General features: G+C 37.3%; 1 protein-coding gene across 2 annotated transcripts in view; it reads right to left on the bottom strand.

The window, feature by feature from the left end:
* The window catches only part of cicb (capicua transcriptional repressor b), a 65,183-nt gene extending 47,407 nt beyond the window's left edge, over positions 1–17,776 (bottom strand). The window contains exons 1-2 of one of the 2 annotated variants that reach the window (XM_056475986.1): positions 17,570–17,776; positions 1,684–5,532 (exon numbers count right to left, since the gene is read on the bottom strand). In XM_056475986.1, coding sequence (XP_056331961.1) covers positions 1,684–5,419 — 3,736 coding nt within the window. In that variant the 5' untranslated portion in view covers positions 5,420–5,532; positions 17,570–17,776. The remainder of the gene's footprint in view (positions 1–1,683; positions 5,533–17,569) is intronic. The other variant, XM_056475987.1, reaches the window with a different exon arrangement.
* Positions 17,777–22,927: the final 5,151 nt, after the last annotated feature.

The following is a 22,927-nucleotide window of genomic DNA, read 5'->3' as shown; positions in this document are numbered from 1 at the left end:
ATTTTGGTCTATATTGACATGATAGCATCATGCAGATGCTGCAGATTTGTTGGCTGCACATCCATGATGTAAATCTCTCTTTCCACCACATCCCAAAGGTGCTCTATTGGATTGAGCTATGGTGACTGTGGAGGCCATTTGAGTACAGTGAACTCATTGTCACGTTCAAGAAACCAGTCTGAGATGATTTACGCTTTATGGCATAAAATATGGCATAGTGTTTTATCCTGCTGGAAGTCGCCATCAGAAAATTGGTACACTTTGGTCATAAAGGGATGGACATGGTCAGCAACAATACTCAGGTAGGCTGTGGCACTGACACGATGCTCAATTGGTACTGATGGGCCCAAAGTGTGCCAAGAAAATAACTCCCACACCATTACACCACCACCAGCCTAAACCATTGATACAAGGCAGGTTGGATCCATGCTTGTTCATGTTGTTGATGCCAAATTCTGACCCTACCATCCGAATGTTGCAGCAGAAATCAAGACTCATCAGACCAGGCAACAATTATCCAATCTTCTGTTGTACAATTTTGGTTAATTTGTTTGTAGCCTTAGTTTCCTGTTCTTAGTTGACAGAAATGGCACCCAGTGTGGTTTTATGCTGCTGTAGTCCATCTGCTTCAAGGTTGGTCATGTTGTGCTTTCAAAGATACTCTTCTGCAGACCTCGGTTGTAACGAGTGGTTATTTGAGTTACTGTTGCCTATATATAAGCTGGAACCAGTCTGGCCATTCTCCTCTGACCTCTGGCATCAACAAGGCACAAAACTGCCGTTCACTAGATATTTTCTCTTTTTCGGACCATTCTCTATAAGCCCTAGAGATGGTTGTGCATAAAAATCCCAGTAGATCAGCAGTTTCTGAAATACTCAGACCAGCCCGTCCAGGACCAACAACCATGCCACGTTCAAAATCACTTAAATCACCTTTCTTCCTCACTTTGATGCTCAGTTTGAACTGCAATCTTGACCATGTCTACATGCCAAAATACACTGAGTTGCTGCCATGTGATTGGCTGATTAGATGATTAGAAATTTGTGTTAACGACCAGTTGGACAGGTATGCCTAATAAAATGGCCGTTGAGTGTATATTTTTTAAGATAAACTCTTATATTGATTTCATACCATGGCTCATACATACAATGAAGGTTAGATTGACATGGAATGATGTCACTATAGCAGACAAGTGTCTTTCCTTCTCTCTTGGCTAAAAAGAGTAAAGTATTGATTTCTGCATGTTGATTTATATTCAATACCCACAGTAATTTCTATAACTATAGTATGTTAAGGATAGTTAGTAGTCAAAAATTAAAATGATGTTAAGTTTTCCTTTTATTCTTCCAAATCTGTATGATTTTTTTCTCTTGCAAAAAATAGAAGAAAAAAGAAATCAATCAGTGCTGCTAATCAAACAGCCTTAATAACCACTGACATAAACATTTCTCAACAGGAGAAGGAAAGGTCTCAAATGACCAACGAGAGTGACCAACCAGAATTACCAAGTGAAAAATCTCTTTTTATATAGTCTCTTTTTTTTATTAAATCAGGTTTACGCACATTCGCAATATTGTGTGTGTGTGTGTGTTTGATTATGCAAGCCTAGCAAAACCACATTGCAGCAAATCACAGCTTAAACCTTAGTGTTAGCTTTAAATGTAAATATAAAATTCTCTTACCAGTTCCAGGTCGCCCCATGATGATGTCTTTGCATGGCACAGGATGTAAGGTCTCTGTGGGAAGAATGAGTGGCAGCAGTGCAGTAGGAGCAGGGTGACAAGCAACCGGCTGCTGGAGTGTCACTGGGCAACTCTTATCTTGTCCCCCTCCATCATCTGCACCAATTAGACCAGCCCCTGGAACAGGGCTAGGCACTGATATGCAGGCTAAGGTGGCGCTAGGTTGCGTAGGTAGACCTGCAGGGTTTGGAATGGAAGAGGTAGTAGACACTAGAACAAGAGTTGAAGTGGGATTCTGCAGTAGGACAGAGCCATTAGTGGAAGCAGCATTAATTGGAACAGGAACCTGTAGCCCTGTCTCTGGATGTACACCAGTTTGGCTGTTTTCTGTGAAACTGGTCCTGTCCACCTCTGCAACTCTAGCCAGTGGGAGTTCTGTAAACTTTATTAAAGGAACCTCAGGATTTCTCACTATTACTGGAGAGTCTCTCAAAGGCTGCTGGGAAACGGTGCATTGTGAACCTGATTCTAGGCTTAGGGGAGAAGCTGGTGAAGAAGAGGCAGTGGTTGAAAGCAGTCTTTGGGGGTGTGTGACAGTAGTGGTCTGAGGAGAGATAATGCAAAGGTTTGTTACAAGAGAAGGGTCACGACAGCTTTGTTCCTGATCAGGCTTGCCATATTCCTGTAATAGTGGAACTGGGGGAGGAGGGGCATCCGTCCTGCGTTTGCCTGGGCTCATAGGTACAGTGAAGGTTAGATTGGAGTGGAATGATGGCACTATACCAGACAAGTGTCTGTCCTTCTCCCTTTCTGTGCCTCCTGTTCCATGTTTTGGGAGACCACTGTTGGTGCCACTGGGATGTTTATGGCGGCGATGAGGCAAAACTGGAGAGGCTGTAATTGGACTGAAATTTGCAGGGTGAAAGCCAAAAAGTGGCGAAGCTGATGGAGAAGGTGTAGGTGAGAATGGGGACTGATTTGAAATTGGTGAAAATGAAGGAGTTACAGACCTTGAACCCAGAGATACCAGCATAGTTGCAGCCTCGCATTCATCAAAGTCAAAACGAGAGAAATCCTGAGGAAGCAGCGATGGCAAGCCAAGACGTGGACGTGAGTCAGTGCCTCGGCTGCTTGTCTCACTGCTATCACGAGAAGTCTCATCCCATTCAAATTCACTGCTGGCACGACCCCGCAGGTCTGACGGGGTCACAGTCCCTGAGCTACTCTCTCCACCTCCTGCACTTCCTCTCTCTCCAACTGCTCCCTCCATTTCTTTGGTACGCATAGAGAGGTGACGAGAACAGTAGCCACGACGCTGGGACTCTTTCATGCAGCCTTCTCGTGAACACAACCGCCGCCACTGCTTTCCATTGAACTTCTTACGGATTCCATTGGGTGTACAAACTACATCGCCTTTCTTATATTTTTGTTGGACAGCTGACAAAGGTGTCCTTGACCTTGAGGAAGAAGCAGAGGAGGCAGAACTCCCTGGAACTGGGGTGGAGGTCTGTGAAGGTGTAGGAGTCTTTTCCAGAGGTGTCAGAGAACCTCTGGAGCTTGGGGAAGGAGGCATATGGTGAGTGTTATGGTGAGTGTCTGGCCCTAAAACTACAGATGAAGGGGTTGGCTGTGGACTTCCTAAAGTTGTCCCAGAGATGCCTCGCACCACTGTAACAGGACTTGGATACCCAGGAGGTTTGGAAAGAATTTGTCTGTGCTGATTAGGAGCTCCTGCTTTTGGTCCTCCTGAGACTAAAGGTCCTCCACTATCTCTGAGTGGTGCCATGTTAAGTCGCAAAACCTCCATGTCCACCTCTGGAGTCTGCAATTGCTTTCGCTCATGTTCTCGTTCTCTAACTCTTTCCCTACTCTCAGTTCCCTCATTCTCTCCCCTAGCTGCTAAGCCAAACATATTGTTTGCTACCATCACAACTGCTGGTGAAGTGGAAGATGAAAGTGTGCTTTCATAACGATGAGCCCCTGTGTCTGGAGATGGGAATCTGCAGTTCTCCCTAGGTGGACCTGCAGTTACCAAATCCATTCCCTCACTTAACTGACATAGTTCTCGTTCAACTTCTATCTCCTCTCTGTGCTCTCTCTCCTCTCTTTCTTTTTCTCGCATAACCCCATCCCATGGTGGAACAAGGAGGCGCAAGTTCTGGCGAGCAACCCATACACTACTTGATGTCTGTTTTGTCTCCTCCTTGCTGCACCTCTCCTTCTTTTGCTCTAACTCCTCCTGCAAAAGCACCATGTAGGGACAAGCTGAATGAGAGTCTACCTGAGCAACCACACCTTCTCTGTACCACTCTTTTCCTTTATCTCCTCCATAAGGCACACAAACACGCGTCCCTACCTCCACAAGTTCATTTCCTGGGGGTGGGGCGTCTAAAATGAGGTCAATGGGTTGGTGTGGACGACTTACTAATGTATGGAATGGATACGAGAGGAGTGTACCCTCCCCATTAATCTGCAACTCTACATTCAACTGCTCTTTATTGGACCCTCTCACCACACCACATATAAATATACATTCCTTGATTAACTTCTCATCTTCTTTTAAATTACGTCTTGGTCGTCTTCGTGCAAGCACCCTTTGGTTTTTCAGTCCTTTAGCTAGGGCTTCTGCTACTGTTGCAGACCCTCCCTGTTCAACTTGTGTGTGATTTGGAGACAGGACAACAGACAGCGTTGAATTGTTCAATAGGTTAAATCTTCTTGATGCTCTTACATGGTTCCCTGAATTTAGTTGCATACAAGTGGGCTCAAGCACCTCCAGATCCACAGAGTGTTCACTGGCTGTGTCTGTGGATGATGAACGCACAGAATTTGGGGCTTGCTCCCCATATCCATCTGCTTCCACCATTTGGATCACTTTTTCTACTTGAGAAGGCACCTCACTTTTGTCACCCTTAAATCTGTCTCCTTTTGAAGTCTCTGTGCTTGCTATATTGGCTATTTCTTGTCTACTACTACTATTCCCCCTATCATCCAGATCAGAAGTATTGGCTTTAAATAAATCATTTCTGATTACAGGAGTAGTGTTCTGAGAAATGGAATTTTGTGGAGAACCTAGATGGTTGATATGAAGAGTGAGCTGGGTTACAGGTTTTGAACTAATGGGAGAGGTACTTGTAGCTTGATGTTCATACATATATTTCTTCTTGGGCACCCTTGCTTTGAAAGTAGCTGTTTTTCGACTGGAGAGTGTGGTGGAAGTGTGGTTGGCACTGAAAGAGCTACTTTTATTTAAACTGTTGCCTATATTATTTGTATTCTGTGTATTGCTAGCAGTGCTGTTTGTATGTTGGTTGCTACTTTTACTGTTTGTGCTAAGGTTTTGAGTGTTTGTGTTACATATGTCTGTGCTATTACTATGTGAATTTTCATGTGCATTGCTGGCTATTTTAATTGAGTCTGTGTTATCTGTTAAATTCTTGGTGTTAATGTTCTTGGGGCTTTTTGCTTTATTTACAATTACTGCATTTTCTTCAGACTTCAAGGTTTCCATTGTCCTTTCTTTGATTTGCTCTTTTAACCCCTCACTGTTTGTCATGTTGCTACTCTTGATTTGCTTGTCCTGAGAGCTTTCTTCTTTGGACGGAGTGTATTTCTGGTGTGAAGGTGCAGGCGGTGTAGTTTGTGAATGTCCGTCGAGTTTGCCTCCTCGTTTTCTTGTTCCTTTTCCTCTTGCTGATAAAGGGGATCGTCCTCTCTGTTTCTTTGGTGGCCTCATTTTTTTTCTTCTTTTTTTTGTTTGGCAACTGTTTCCTTTTCCCCTTTTGTCTTTTTTCTCTTTTCCCGTTTAATTGGCTTTTTGAGGTTTTGTTTGCTTCTTCTCACAACAACCTGTAACAAGAAAAAAAGAGTCAGAGAAAGAGAAAGACATTTAAAGAGAAATGACCATGTTGTCAGTATAGTAATTAGGGATACTGCTCTATGTGTACAAATATTATCAAACAGTAGAAATAGTGATGTGTACCTGTAAAGGTTAATGACATCGTGTCATCTAATGTCCGTATATATGCAGATGTTTAGATCATATCAACATTATATAGATATACTAAAGTACACAAAGATAGCTGAAAACAGTAGACCATGAGTGTGCTAATAAATAACATAAGCACATTTAATGTGCAAAATGAATTTGAGAAAATATGTACAATAAGGAAACATTCAACCTGCTTTCCCCAATATACTGTACTTTTCTGAAAATGATCAATGTGCATTCATCTAATTTAAAATTAAAAAACAAACAAATTAACTACAGTATATTGCTTAAGACACGCTTAAAATCATATTTGTTGAACATCTTGGGGCAATGTTAGTCTTGATCCATGTTTTAGATTTCCAGTTCAAAAAACAAAAACATTTAAATGTATTTTTATTATTAATTTTAAGAACACTAATACTTATTAATTGCAATTTGAATGTTTAAAAACAAATAATAAGTTTCCTATCATATGAAGGTAATGTTGTATATTCAGTTAAAGTCAGAATTATTAGCCCCCCTTTGAATTTTTTTTCTTTTTCAAATATTTCCCAAATTATGTTTAACAGCAAGGAAATCTTCACAGTATGTCTGATAATATTTTTTCTTCTGGAGAAAGACTTATTTGTTTTATTTCACCTAGAAAAAAAAAGACTTTAAAAAAAACATTTTTAAGGTCAAAATTATTAGCCCCTTTAAGCTATATATTTTTTGATAGTTTACAGAACAAACCATCGTTATACAATAACTTGCCTAATTACCCAAACCTGCCTACTTAACCTAATTAAGCCTTTAAATTTCACTTTAAGCTGTATAGAAGTGTCTTGAAAAATATTTAGTACAATATAATTTACTGTCATCATGGCAAATATAAAATAAATCAGTTATTATAAATGAGTTGTTAAAACTATTATGTTTAGAAATGGGATGAAAAAATCTTTTCTCCGTAAAACAGAAATTAAGAAAAACTGGGGGAAAACTAATAATTTTGACATCAACTGTATATATATATATATACACACACACACACACACACACACACACACACACACACACACAACAGGGAAATAAATATTGAACACGTCACCATTTTTCTCAGAAAACATATTTCTAAAAGTGCTGTTGACTTGAAAATATCCCCTTATGTTGGTAACAACCAAAGAAATCCATATATGCAAATAAACAAATCTAATTATTTTAGATTATTAAAGTGAAAGCCCAGACAGCAGCTGAAATCTCTCAGAAGTTATTTAGCAACCCTCTGCCCTTCGTCATTGTAAAATAATATTAGCTGCTTCAGTCCAACTTCTACATTGTAAGGATGATGAACATGAAACCAGGGTAAACATTTCTGCAAGACAATGATACAAAAGAGCCAAGGAAACTGAAATGCTTTCAGAGAAAGAAAATCAAGCAGTGGAATGGCCCAGCCAATCACCTGACTTGAATCCAATATAAAATACAAATTAAAGATCAGATTTGCTAGACGAGACCCACAGAACCATCAAGATTTTTACACTCTGATGAAGTCTGTGAAACACTCACACCTGAGCAATGCATGACTTCATTCTCCATATGAGAGGCGTCTTTAAGCTGCCATTCCCAAAAAAGCCTTTTATATAAAGTATTAAACACATTTCAGTAGTTCAGTACTTTCTCCTAGTGTCATTCCATTGTTATTACACATAACTACTTTTTCATATTTTTGTTTTGTTTTATTTTCATGTTTGTATAGTTTTTTTCCCCAAAATCTGGTTCAATTCCTTGTCAACAGCTCCTTTAGAAATATTATTCACAGGAAAACACATGACATGTTCAATACTTATTTTCCCCACTGTATATATGGAAGGAATGCCACTGTCATAGAGAGTCACCAGAAGAAAAATATATTTGCAGGAATAACTCTAATATCTGTTTTGAATTTTTGTGCATGACAGATTTTGATGTAATAAATTACAAAACACAAACTATCAAATAGCTAAACTGAAAATAAACGTCAAGTAAAATCTATACATTTCCACTATAAATACTTTATTTGATAAACGTGTCGAAATACAGAAAACATGACACAGCAGAAAAAAGTTAAATGATATGTCCATAGTGGTCCACAATTTATTATGGCACAAAAAAGTATGTCAAATTATAATTTGGTCTCATTCATTATAAACCCACTGCAAAAGGCAATATATGCATTCGTTTATTTTAACATGAGTTAGCTGATAAAAACTAATTAAAATCTGCATATATTGTCTACACTCAAGTGTCTTCAAATAAAAAAGATCATGAAATTAACAGACGTATATGCTTTTACCATCTAAATAACAGTGATTATACATTTGTCATAAGTGCTTCTGATATTGTATGTCCTTGATGTGAAGATATGCCCAAATTAACAAATCAGTGTGTGCAAAATTCCTTTAGTTCCAAAGTTGTGATTTATCTGTTTATTTTATGACACAACTAAAAAGTCTCAGTACATCAAATTCAGTGAGAAAGATCCATAGCAGAGCGTACAAATCGTGAATTTGCAGGCGCCCCTGTGTGTGTGTGTGAGTGTGTGTTTCTTCTGACACAAACACATACGTTATGCATGCAAAAATAGACATATTTAGCATCTGCTGTCACAATGCAATACACAAACGCAAACATTTGCTCCTCTGCACATACAACTGCATTCTATGCTATTGTCTCCCTTTACCATCCTGTCCTCGTCCAGTCATACACACAAACACGTGTGTGAAATCACTCCTCTGCGCTCAGTTTCTCACTCTCCCTACTATTCCACACACCCACCCACTCACAAAAAATGTGCAAACAGACACTCCCACACCAACAAAACACGCACAGGATTTTCCTGCGAGAGATTGCTTTAAAAGGAGAATCGGGGGATTCTTTGAGTCATTCCAGAAGACTCCCCACCCACTGTTCCTACTGACCTTAAACTGTTTATTTGCCATGGAGAGAGATTTCCTTCCTCGTCACTACATGGAATATTACAAAGAAAATAACGGCGTTAGGCTGATATCAAAATTATAGATCTTAACACCACATATTTCAGATGGTGGATTTGTGAGAAGATTTTCATTATAGTTTATTATTTTTGGAACTGCACAACAATTCATTAGCCTACTTAGATGCACAAATCACAGCACAATGTACGAGTCAGCATGGCACTGTCACACAATCAAGCCAAAATTCAGAGTAAATTCCACTATTATCAGTTTTTCCTCTTCTCAGCTTAATCTATTATCATGTTTTTACCATTTTATTTGCTCTCATGGGGAGTCCGAAAGTCTTGGCAATGTCAAAACAATAGGAAAAGTGCTTATGAGCAGGGCCAGACACAATCTGTGGACTTTATTTTCTCTAATTCTGTGCTTTTTATTTATCTGCGAATGTATGCAGAATTATTTCGAGAGTACGTGAACTTCAAACGAAACACATACAATTAAAAACATTAATAATAACTTCTTACATTCTAATTTGCATTTACAACTCAAATCCGATTAGAACAACTTGTTTGGTAAACAAAACCACAGAAGGTCTCTCATATCAGTAACACTTTACGATAAGCTTGTATTAGTTAATGCTAGTCGATCTATTTGCCAACATGAACAAACAATGAACAAAACATTAATTACAGTATTTCTTCATCTTTGTTAACATTAGTTCATTGTTCATTGTTAGTGTGTATTATATATTGTTAACAGGCATGGATCTGGATTATAATAATGTATTAGTAAATGTTTAAATATGAATAATAAATGCTGTACAAGTCTTCTTGATTATTAGTTTGTGTTAATAAATACATTTACTAATGAAAATCTATTGTAAAGTGTGACCAATATACCCAACATAGGCTCATTCTGAAAACGTAGCCCTATATACGTTTCTGGAGATCACAAATTATGTAGCCTGAGCTACGTATGGCTGTATTTCATCTCTAAAACGAACTCTAGGGGGCGGTATGATGTCGTTCCTTTTCTTGCTTACCAGCCGACCACTTACCTCCATATGGACGGCTTTCCCACTACCAGTTTGTCCAGTAGCGTCTAGTAGAGTTTGTCCGGGTCAAGCAGTGCTATTTAAAGCACTATTGGTTGGGTTTAAGGAAGTTGGGGGATCAGTCGGTTGGTCAGTCAGTAAGTCAGTCAGTCCACAGTGGCCTCTGGTTGATTTACATGAAAATAGCAGGCGCAAATGGCATTCGCGAGAAAAAATTGAGATCTGAAAAAGCGTACACAGCGGCCTCGCGAAAACAAAAACTGCAAAAAATGTAGCTCCCTGCTTTGACGTATTCTGCGATCTCCAGAAATGTATATCCGCTTGTTTGTGTGTGGCGTCACGCAACGCGGCTTCTGGGTCGAAGCGCTCTGTCAAACTGTATGGGGAGATTCATCAAATGGAAATAATAAATGTTTACAAAGTGATGTAATACTTTCGAAAATCACGATCGCAATGTATATATCCATGCCTAATATCCGATGGCCAGAAAGTGATACATTTTTTATAATTTATTAAAATTTTGGTATGTGTGATGCAGCAAGTCCAGAGACTGATTGTATATAAAATTCACTTGAAAGTGATATGACTAAAACGGACATTTTTTCTATTCAAATGAGTATTGGACTTAACAAGCGGAAAGTGGTACGTTTTCAGAATGTGCCTAAGTTGAATATATCTACTATAAAGACAGAATATATCACTCATTATCCTTCGGCTCAGTTCCTTATTTATCAGAGGTCAGAACAGTGGAATGAACCGCCAATTATTCTAGCATATGTTCTAAGTGACGGATACCCTTTTAGCCACAATCCAAAACTGGGAAACACCCATACAGAGGAGAAAACCCATGCAAACATGGGGAGAATATGCAAACTCCACACAGAAATGCCACCTGGCCCGGCTGGGACCTGAACCAGAGACCTTCTTGCTGTGGTATGACAGTGCTAACAGTGCTTATATTACTTTACAAAATGTTTTGAACATAAATCATCTAAAAATATGCATTAATTCAATAATATCACTGAAATTAATATAAAATATATATTACACACTCAAGAAATTACTGACGTTAGCTGTTTGTTAAATCTACGTATTTAAAATGAGCTGAAACAACACAATTCTTCAGTTTTTTGGGGACAACTTAATTGTTTTATGTTCATCCCACTTAAACTTGTAAAAACAAACAATAATTTAACTTAATTCCTTGATTTTGTCACAACACGAATTGATTGTGTGGAACCCAGCATAAACAGATTGAATGATGGGCTCAAAAATGTGTGGAAATCTGCAATTTTCTGCTGAGTTTTCTGTGGATTTCTGCAAGCGCAGGTTCCGTGTGGACCTATCCACGAGTAGCCAATGTCTTTTTTGACAAGGAGGTTAAAAATAAATAACTGTAGGCAAAAATACTAAAGAAACATTTCTGATCTGTAAAATAATTTAAAATACAGAAAAAATCTATACACTAAAAAAAAGTGACTCATAATAATACAATACCGAAGAACTACTCTCATTTCAAGAACAACATTCAGAATTATTTATACGATATACTGTAGCAATCATAGTGTAAATCTGTTGGATAAGTTTATATCCATTTAATCACCCAATTGCACATATTATTTACATAAAATCTAAAGCACAATAATGAAACTAATCGAACATCAAACAGTTAGTCCAAAGTGACAGAATATCCAACTTATTTTAATATTTATTTATCATAATAATATTTATTTTAATTAATACAACTCATAAAAGTGAGGGTATGAAATATCCCAAAACCAAAGAGCTTTTGTAGTTTTGTAAGTATATGATAATCTTTTACACAAACTCTGAACATGCCGTGTCGTCCTTGTCCTTGCTCTATTAATATATGATAAGCAAAAATGCTGCTTAACTGAAGGAGAGCGAACACGAGCCCTATACGTTTGCTTATGATTTAGTAATGCAAATGATTTTTCAACTTCTCATTTATGGCTGACAACATTCTGCAAATTATACCCATGATCGGAAATTTATCACAGCAATCTGAACCAGACCATCATCATATATAATCTTCTCAGCCATGCAGCTTAAGCGTGTTGTTAAGTGTTGCTACATTTGCATAAACTCTGACATATCTGCAGCTTCCAGAAATTCCTGTTCGGGAAACACAAGACTGATGATGTCAAACTGCACAACCTACAATCCTGGAAACATGTGATGCTTTTTTATTTTACTTGAACAAACCACAAAATCCCTATTTAGCTTAAGATTTATTCCTAATGAATTTGAACCACTGACATTTTGCAGGGAAAAAAGGTTGATGATTAAATCGTCTATCGTCTCTGGCCTACAGCGTCCTTTGTTGGTTTTTCACAGAGGGGAATTTTGTTTTTCAAATGTGCTGCTTTTCAAATCAACGGAACTAGATTAAATGAACATGCCGGACAACTTGCCAAGTTGAGATTGATACTAGAACTAGTACTGCTGCTTTAGTACGTCTTCACGAGTTATATGCAGTTTGGCAATGGACTTCATTACTCTAAAAACATTCAGCTGTCAAAAAAAAAATTAAAAAAAAATACAGGTTAGGGTTATTTCAGGTTTTTTTGAAGGTCTTTTTTTTGACTTGATGGAGTTTTTTAGACAATGTAAAACAAATGTGATAAATTATTTGAATAGAACAACTAACATCAACATGTTCCCTAAAATTTTTATTCATATAGGGTGCACACAGTGAGTTACATTAGCAATACTTCAAAGAAAAAAATGCAGTTGCATACAGTTCTATTACTTCATTTTTACAACAAAAAAGCACTAGGTCAGGGAACTAACCTTTACTTTACATTCTGTTGTTCGTCAATGGAGATATTTGGAAATCAAAATTACATTAAATAATAAGTCTTGCCTACTTCAAAATATATAATAATAAATAAAGTGATTTTAAGATCAAACCAGAGCAAGTATCTGCCAATGAACTCAATCTAAAATCTACAAAATATTTTTTTTTCTCATTTAAACTCCTCATTTAAAATGAGCTGAAACAACACAATTCACAATTTCATTGGGGCAACTTAATGTTTTTATGCTCAATCCACATAAATTTGTTAAAAGTGTTAAGTTAATCGATTTATGTTGGGTCAACATGAATGAATTGTGTTGAACCCTGTATTTTTTTCAGTTTAAATCTAATCTAAAAGAACTCATGTTAAATGTATTTGTTCTTGTTTCAGAAAAATAATATCTTAAATTTGTAAAATTTCAAGTAACTGTACACTCTCAGAAAAAAAGGTACACGGTGGTACAAATATTGTTCCTTAAGGAACAGTTTTGTACCTTTGTAAAAGTTGTATCTATGATAGAAACGGTCTTTTATGATACTGTTCTGTACCTTTTATGGTACAATTGAAATGAAGGTACACAATTTTTCTCATAAAAAAGGTACATAAGTGTAGGACAACTCCTTATTTATTACAATATCTATGAAAATAAATATTACTGGAAAGGCAAAGTGATTTTATGAATAATATTAAAACATGAATCATCATTTAGAAGCATATGTTTAAAGAAACTCATGAACATTCATTATTAAGTTCTATAATACAAAACTACTGGTAAAACAAAACTATTGTATTGTTAACCAAACATAAGGCATTTTTAATAAATGCTTGGTAAGCATTTTCTGATAGATACATTTTCATAATTGATATCCACTATCAATTTGCTTTCCACTTTTCACGTGGACTGGCTAAAGTCCGGCATATACAATGTTTATGCTAATCAAACATTGTGTATAACTCGTTAAAAACCTTTTCTATTTCTATTTTAAATTAAGTAAATTAAATTAACTTTTAGATTACAAATGTATTGTGTGAAAACTGGAGAAAAAATGTTTTATGTTGAACATGGGTGAATGTATTTCTGTAACATTTTTGTGAAAGTGTGGAGAAATATTTCGCAAAAAAATAGATCTTTTTTTTCTATATTGTAAATGGAAAAGGTGCATTTACACAAAAAGAAACTTTTAGTTTTACTGAAACATTGTTTAAAAATGTATTTGATGTTTTATATTTACTGAAAATAAATGGATGCATTTTGGATATAGCAAAATGCCTTTTAATAGTTCTTGAAGGAACACATTTGACACTGTCCATGTACAAAGTGTATTGCCACTGTAGTGGTACCTTCATGGGTCAGATTTGTACCTTTGATGAAGGTACAATATTGTATCTGCAGGTTTTAAAAATTAAAAGTACATTTTGGTTTCCCACGGTACAAATCATGTCCTTAAAGGTATAAACTGCAATGGTACAAATTTGTTTCTTTGTCTGAAGGTACAATTCTGTTCCATAAAAAGGTACTGCCACAATGACAAGGGTTTTTTAACTTTTTTGGTACAACATTGTACCAATTTTTCTGAGAGTAGATTCATTTAGATATGTTTAATCGTAATGAAAAACATACAGAAAGATATGCAAAAATATGCTAAATTTATGGCAAAACATTTTTATTTATATATAATCATTTTTTTTTTTGTAATATACAAAATCATTTAAGACTTTCTGCTCTGATTTGAGGCCTTAAATTGTGAAAGGCTTTTAAGAATCATGCAGAAAAATTTTTTTAAAATCTTTTTCTAAATTATTATATATGGCTAACCAAAATGTCTAGAGTGAGAATTAGTTGTTAAATAGAAAAACACTGGAGAAAAGTAAAGACTGAGTAATTATTAAGTATCTAAAATAAGCAAGTATAAATTCAGCATCTATAAAAATTTAATATATTTTTTTAATTATTGTATAGCAAATTCAATAGTAGAAATCTCAAATGAACAAATTAGATCTAGCATAAATTTACAGCAATCAGTGATATGCATGTACGTCCAGGTTAATATTTTTAGAAAATAATTATACCGGGTTTTTCCTGGCTCAAAATGAGGCTGAGAGGGTATCCCATCATTAAACAAACACATTTAGCATTATTCTTGTAATCTTATCAATAAAACATTATCTTTTTTAAAAAGCCTAACATTAAACGTAATTAAATACATGAGCAGTGCTTGAGCATCGCTTGGAGCCTTTCGTTAGCTGTGATTGTCTGTCTGATTTTGGACAAAAGTGGTGGAGGTGCAAAATTTGATGGAGGTCGCGTTCTTGTACTTATCTATGCAAGAAAAACCCTGAATTATATAACAAATGCAAATGTGTGTAACTAAAAACAATCAGACACATTTGTGCATTAATAGTGATGCAAAACGACACACACACACACACTTTCAGCTAAACCTATATCCACTTCCTATATTTAACGTGTGCAACAATAGTGATGCAAAACGGCGCACACACACACGGCTAATCCTAGGTCCGCTTCTCATGACAGCTTTGACTCCTATGTGACGACAGCTGGTCAAACGGAGTCTCAGCATTTTGAATATTAGCATGACACCTGTTTTAAAACTCTAACTAAAGCAAGAAAAACTCTGATATCAGCCATATGACAGACGTCCAATCCAAACACACACACACACACACACACACTCACTCAGAGCACAAGGTTTTCAGCAGAAGCGTCATTGTGTTCTGTGTGAACATCGATAATAAAAGCTACCATCCTCATCCTCAGGCCAACGACTGCTGTATCATTACGATCTTAATCCACTTCAAAACAACACAAACACATACACACTCCACTTCTGCTGATAAATGGACAAGATATTTCAGCCGTCACTCAGCTGCTGTTTGATCCTAAAAGGTCAAATGGTTTATTTCAGAATTAATGACTATTTCTTCAGATTGAGGCTCTTTAAATTTGCTTGATTTGCTTCTCCTTATTCACCGTAGCTACACATTTATTAGGGTGAAACAAATTAGCATTTGTCAGTTCACCCCAATGAAAATGTGATATTAAAATTTTAACAAGGCACAATGATTAAGAGAGATTTTGCATAATTATACATTTTTTAAATGTAAAACCTTGATGAATTGTGCGTCACACGCCAATGCCAAGCTCAAACACGCAATATCACACATACACACTCACTGCTCAAGGTGCACCAGTTGTCAGCAGAGCAACTGTTAATGTCAAATTTGCTCAAAATACATCCGTGCATTTATGTTTCCCCTCAGGGGTCAATAAAGCACCTATCTATATATTCAGACTGATGTGCGGCAGAAAAGGGGGACACAGACTCACACGCAGTTGTGATGCCAGTGTGCCAGCCTGTCACACTACTCGGATTAAATTGGAGAATAAGTCTTACAGTGCATCGCTCCACCGCAGTGTTACGAAGCAAAATAAACATTTATATATATATATATATATATATATATATATATATATATATATATATATATATATATATATATATATATATATCAAATGAAAACAACAAGGAGAACCCACGACGCCACAATGAGTGTGAAGTCAACGATCTGCCCACTCCAAACAACACATTGCGTCTCAACAGTGAATTTGTGCTCATTCACAGATTGTTCTGCAAATGTGCATTCTGGGGCATTCAGGAGGGTGCAGGGCTGCAGCAGTGCAGTGCCGTGCAGCTCTGGGGCATGCATGGGTGCTATTTCCACCCCAAACACGACCATTTCCAACTGTATTACCTGCTTTATTTGGACTTTTAACTGGGTCACAAAGGGGGTGTTACAGTCACACACATGAAACAGCAAAACATGGAGAAACTCAAGAGACAAGCGCACAACAAGAGGCATCGGAGACACATGCCATGCTCCTGAGTTCAAGCACTTTGAAATCAGGAGATAAACATGGGTACCAAAGCTTGCGCCATATGGATGCTGAAGCAGTACATGTAGGGTGTGACGTAGAAGCGAAGCTGCCCAAAACAACATCCAGCACCACCACCATCACCATCATCAGTCAGCAAATCTCTCGCTTCTCCACCATGACTCAAAGGAGCAAAGGTCCTCCGTGGCACACACCTTCCATTGCTAAGCGTGCAAAGTGGCACAGATAACCTGATGAAGAATGAACTGATGGATTGGTGTTTATGCAGCCATCATCATGAAGACACTCTTTAAAAAACATCAAGAGTGTGTGTACCATGAAAAAAACCTTAATCAAGGAGGCCTGTGAGAACTGAATGATACTTTTTAAGCAGTCATTACAATATTAATTTAAATGCTTTTTAAATACTACCATAAGGACATATTGTGAAATGTGTGAGCCACAGAAATGATGCACAACAATAAAAAGCGTACCGTCAGAAGAATGCGCACGAAAGCCGCCGGTGGTAGTACTATACTCGCTTCGCAATGTCACAGGAGTAGTACTATGCCAAGGACTCTCACACAAGCGAGATTAAACAAGAAACGTCTTGGAAAATAGTAAAAGAAAGCTTTAAAGCGTGCACAAATACAGTCGCGCTGACGTGCAAAAACACAACGCAAAGGTTGCCCATGTCAATATAAGGACGTACATGCATGCAGCAAAAGTTGCGAATGATTCACCTTTATGAGACGTCCGAGAACGACAGCGCGTGTGGTTAATCCGAGTAATAATGAAGTATTAATTTGTTTGTTTTTGCATTGGTGCCGTGACGTTATTACTCCGCTAGTACTGTAGTGCAATCCTTCCTCGAGCGTAATCCTGCCAGTGCGTAACGCAGTGCACGAGTGCCAGTCTGCTCTCGTCAAGTTGCTCAAACTCATGCCATTAAGGCAAAACAGTTCGGAATGGGGTAAGTTATTAAATTAAGCTGGTCGAAAGCTTACTCTTTAAAACATTTGACAAAGTTTAACTCTGCATCCCCACCCCCTCCCTTCTTTTTGCTCTAGGTCTTTCCTTGATGTTTTTGTGAGCTGCTTTGTCGTTTTCACGCAACAGTCATGCCTAAAACACGGTTTGCCGGTAATGTTCGTTTGAGTAGTAACTACTTACCAAACCAGCAGAAATACTTAAGAGGAAACCGATGAATTTACGGTGCAAATTGCAGATGCGTTTTCTCTTTTCGGACTGAAGTGGCGTGCAACGTCCATGTGTGTCTTCTGTCTGTCGGGAATTTTACTTTATATCAGTCCTCCGTAAAACATCCTTGCCCCCCTCCCAACAGCAACTCAGGCAGGGATTAAAAACTATATGAATCCCTTTTCCACTACACTCACAAAATGGTGAATGAACCACTAACAGCTGGCGTGGCTAGCCAATCAGAGCGCGCTGGCTGATACAGTAGCCTATGGATTTGACAGCAGAAACTCGGGGGTGTTTCTTAGTGGCTTCCTCGCTTTGATTGACAGGCACTTTGTGCCAATCGCAGGGAGGCTAGATAGCAAGCCGGCGCTCACTCCAAAAGTTACAGTATCCAATGAGAGCGCTGGGAACCATAGGAACAGGGTGTGGGCGGGCACTAGGGAAGTGTTCAAGAAGCGCTGGCCAATAACACGATACGAGTCTGCGCTCTTTAATAAACGTGCGTTTCCCATAAACGACATCAAGATAAACACTTTTATTTTTAAACTTATTTGATTAAGATATAATTAAACTTAAGAAATAATCAACTTTTATATTTAATTAAGAAAATTACTGTTTGCTATTGTAAAGTTATTCAGTCAGTTATGAGAAATGCAAAATCACTCGGCTAATCTCAGCGTTCCCCTCGTGCGGGTCTCTGACTAAACAATTCACTTTCACACTACTATGCTTGTGGCCACTGTTGACGCTCTCGATTTTTTCCACTCTGCCTCGCTTTTCTCTCAGCAACAGCCCCTCGCCTCGTGCGCGACAGCCAATCACCGCGCCGCATTCCACTGTCTCTAACGTATGTGCCGCTGAGCCCCGCCCCGTCCATGCAACGCTTGCAGGAGTTTGTAGGTGACGTCATCGAATCCCCGCGTGATTGGCCAGAAGCGTCGCGTCGACTAGCCAATGATCAAACTCAGCGATGAAGTCATCACGCATGTTGCCACCAGCTGGATGGAATGGGCGTGGCCTGACGTACTCGCCTAACCCCGTGCTTGATGAGTAGTAGGACAAACACACTAGTGACTGACTGAAAGCTATATAAACCACGCTGGAAAACTAGGTAGTGTACTTTAAAAATGTTGTTGTAATGCAAATAGAGATTTTCAAACGAGTTGGTTCGTGTTGGTCATATACAGAAGGCTTTCAGAAGCACTGACGCATTGAAGCGTGCATCTACATTCACAGGATAAATGTCCGTTGTGAATTTTCCTTCGAGAAGCAAAGAAGTCGTTACATAATCAGTGTTGTAGACAGATTCAAGCTCTCTCACAAGCGCAGTCCTCACACGTTTAAGCATTGTCCAGCGACCTCTGTCGGTGTTCTGCTGAAATGCAGAGACGCATTCGTGCACGCTGAGGTAGGAGAATTCAAGGTACTTTTTCATGTGCAATTTATTTCTACGGATAAAATTATTATAAAAACTAAAGGCGATAGACTGGAGGAAACAAATCACACTTTTTAATGCACCTGAGAAATGTTGCCTTTTCTTAGCAGGCCTGTAGCCAGCCTGGTGAAAGGGGTGGTTCTTCTCAAAAAGTGGACTTTTTTGGCAGTTATTCGCCTCGTTTAAATACTATATTAAGTGACATTTTAAGCACTATTTTAGCTGGATTAGCTTGACGGATGGTTTAAAAACCACAATTTTTGATGTAGGAATGAATATGTTTCCTTAAGTTTTATAATAAACATGTAAAAAAACGTACAAACTTAAAAATACAAAAGTATTGCATTATATATAATTAAAAAATGTAGCCTGTTGTCATTTATTAGACAAATAACAAGCTGGACAGCACATTCAACTTTCCTGAGTCAGAATTTGGCCATTTGAATTAAAAACAATTTAAACATGACTTCACTTACGTCATGGTCTGCATGGTCTTAAAACATTATATGGGTTATTTCCACAATTGATGATGGCATAGCAGTCGAAATAGGAAAAATATCTGGACCTTTGTCAGGAGTTAGGTCTTTCGAACCACCCGAACCACCTGGGCAGCCCAATTGGGCTGATGGCTGATTTCTGTAAGTTGCTCTATAATATGTTCTATAATATAACATGTCATTAATTTGGTTCTCAGATTTTTCTTCTTTATTAAAAACACTTTACAAACTGAACCCACAGCTTTAATAGTTTTGTTCTGCTAAAAACTGTTATTTAGAGAAAAAAACCTTCAGAAATAGCAAGTTCAATTTGTTATTATTCACATCAATTGATTATAAAAACATGGAATTATAAATAAATTCTACAAATAAAGACTGTTTTGCAATTGCCCCCGTGTTTCTTTCAGTCCTGTTACATTTGCATTAAATTTAACCAAATGCGTGCATTACACGTTTAAGGCTCTGACTCGGAAAAGTGGCATCATTTGATGGAGGAGAAACTGCAGTGATCAAGGATATGTTCTATCATTGAATTTTATCATTTTATGCTTGTTTTGTATGATTTTCTATTTTAAATTTTTTTGTTTTGAGGACAACAAGCTTACGTCAAGCCCTGTTACATTTTTTTATAAGTGAAAATGGACGTTTCTGGTAAAATATCCCATAGGGGGGTTTCTTAAAGTGGGTTTCTTCATTCTTTTGGGAAGAAAAAATATATTAAAACATATTAAATGTTTATTTTATTGCGTTATATCAGTTTGTATATTGTATATGCACTTTTCTTATTTTATATACACTCATGGCTTAGTTTATCATCCTAAACTGAGCCATAAAGCTCCACTTCAGAAGTGCTTACAACAAACTTTGCTATATTTATTTTAACCTGTATTCTAAAAGTTTTTACCAAGGGATATTTGCATACATAACGTTTTATTTTACAAACAATTGTTAACATTTACTGTGCTCAGCATAATTGAGTACACCCCATTCTGGAAATGAATATTTTTATCCATTTCTCAGTGACTATAGGCACTGTATTTTGGTGCATTTAAACAAAACAGATTTATTAAACAGATATATTTATTAAAATAATATTTTATCTTTAGAATGCCAAATAATACAGTAAAATAATACATACAAGAATACATAATAAGAATAATACAAATAAATTCAAGCAAAATATTGCAAAAAAAATTCAACCTACACATTTTCATCTAAATTTTTCTTTTTTTTGCTTCTCTGGATTTTTCCTCTTTATTTTGTTAGATAAGCTTTAGATTTGGCTTCAGTACTGACTAAATGTATATGCACAAATATAATATTGTCTAGCTTCCTCTTAAAATATGAATTTAAAAGATAGATTTGTGAGGGGTGTACTTATATATGCTGAGCACTGTACTTTTATTCTGACTGTTAGCAAATTTTCTGAAATATGGAGTGATGAAAGAGATTCCCTAAATCCCTTCTGTAAAACATGACTTTAACAAGTCAATAAATAAATAAGCACTATGAACCAATGTTCAGATATTTGTTCAAGAAATGTATGTAAATTAGTAACATTTTAGAAAACTTGTAATACAAAAAAGGTTGCAATTCAGTCAATCAGCTGGTAAGAATAGTGAAAACTTTTTTCTTTTTACCCTATTACTTTGGTGTCTTGCTTTAAAACCCCTTTTGAAGAACTTGAGTACCTTAAAATGTCATACTCTCTCTCATTAGCACTCCTCCTCCCCAGAGCCGTGCCCTTTGACCTGACCCCCACCATGATGAGGACCCCTCTTTTCTGGCTTTGCAGTGCTGTGTCAATCAGCTGTCAGAAATCTACCCCACACTCCCACTGTCCCACCGGGACCCGCATTCCCTTCTCTGGGTCCCTAAAATGCAGACAACGACTGAGGTGATAAAAGGAGTGGAGGGAGACGATAGACAGAGAATGTGACAAAACAAAACATGACAGGGATGATGAGATGAACCGGAGGCAGAAACATGATCACGCATTTCATTTGAATCACACAACCGCTCTGCGCAACATTTATTCAGTGAGTTCTCATGAAGAACATTGATTTGAATGCAGAGACGGAGCTCATGCTTACTGATTACATTGCCACAGGTATCGCATGCTAAATAAATAATCCTTATTGGTTAATTTACAAGAAGTTAAAGAAGTGGTGGATAAAAAAAGTTCATAAACGTGAATTAAGGTCATCAGACAAACTCGATTTTAAGGGGTAAATTTGAACCAGTGTACCCTGTCGTTTTGATGATGAAATATGCCATCAGATTGTGCTAACCAAGGTAAATGTTGATGTGGACTACCCCAAACCCTAACCTGAACCTGACAACATTTCAAATAGCATAATCTGATAGGTGGGATAAAATGATAGCTCACCTCTCCTGTTAAAATAGCCACGTCTCTCTACATCCCTTTTACATTCGCAGACGCTTAAAATAATAGCAAGAATTACAAGAAATCTGACACTAGGTAAAAAAAGGAGATAAACGTTGGTTACACTTTTGTTTTACAGTGTCCATGTTGCAGTGTAATTGTACAATTGCACATTTATAATATTAGTTACTACAGTATGCACACTTACTATAGGGTTTAAAGTCAGAGTATGGATTAGGGTTATGTTTTACAGTTATTACTGTAGTAAGAACATGTAAAGTGTAACAGCAACACTATATGTTACTAAAACACCATGCTGCTCTTTAGTAAACAAGAAATAACAAACACATGTAGCCCCCTTAATAGGATAATTCACCCAAAAATGAAAATTCTGTCATCATTTACTCAACCATCACTTCCTCCAAACCTGTTTGACTTTCTACTGTTGAACTTAAAAGAATATATCGAAAGATACTGGAAACCTGCAACCATTGGCTTCTATGGTTTTCATACTATGGAAGTCAATGGTTACAGGTTTCCAGCATTTTCAATTTTTGTGTTTCACAGAAAATGCAAACTCTTAAAGGTTTGGAACCACTTGATCCTTTTTAAAAATGTATTGCAGAATTTTTAACAGATGCAATGAAGTTTGTGGTCCTATAGACCACTGTATGAGAATTCATTAGAGATTAGGAGGCGTCATGGTGGCACAGTGGGTAGCACCATCGCCTCACAGCAAGAAGGTCGCTAGTTCTAGGTCAGTTGGCATTTCTGTGTGGAGTTTGCATGTTCTCCCTGTGTTCGTGTGGGTTTCCTCCGGGTGCTCTGGTTTACCCCACAGTTCAAACACATGCGCTACAGGTGAATTGAAACTAAATTGGCCGTAGTGTACGAGTGTGAATGCAAGAGTGTGTGGGTGTTTCCCAGTGTTGGGTTGCTGCTTCTGATTAATAAAGGGACTTGGTCAAAAAGAAAATGAATGAATTTGATTAGGACTACAATAAATAATT

The sequence above is a fragment of the Danio aesculapii genome, chromosome 16, assembly GCF_903798145.1.
Source record: "Danio aesculapii chromosome 16, fDanAes4.1, whole genome shotgun sequence".
NCBI classification, from domain to species: domain Eukaryota; kingdom Metazoa; phylum Chordata; class Actinopteri; order Cypriniformes; family Danionidae; genus Danio; species Danio aesculapii.
This window is presented reverse-complemented; position numbering and strand designations above follow the sequence as displayed.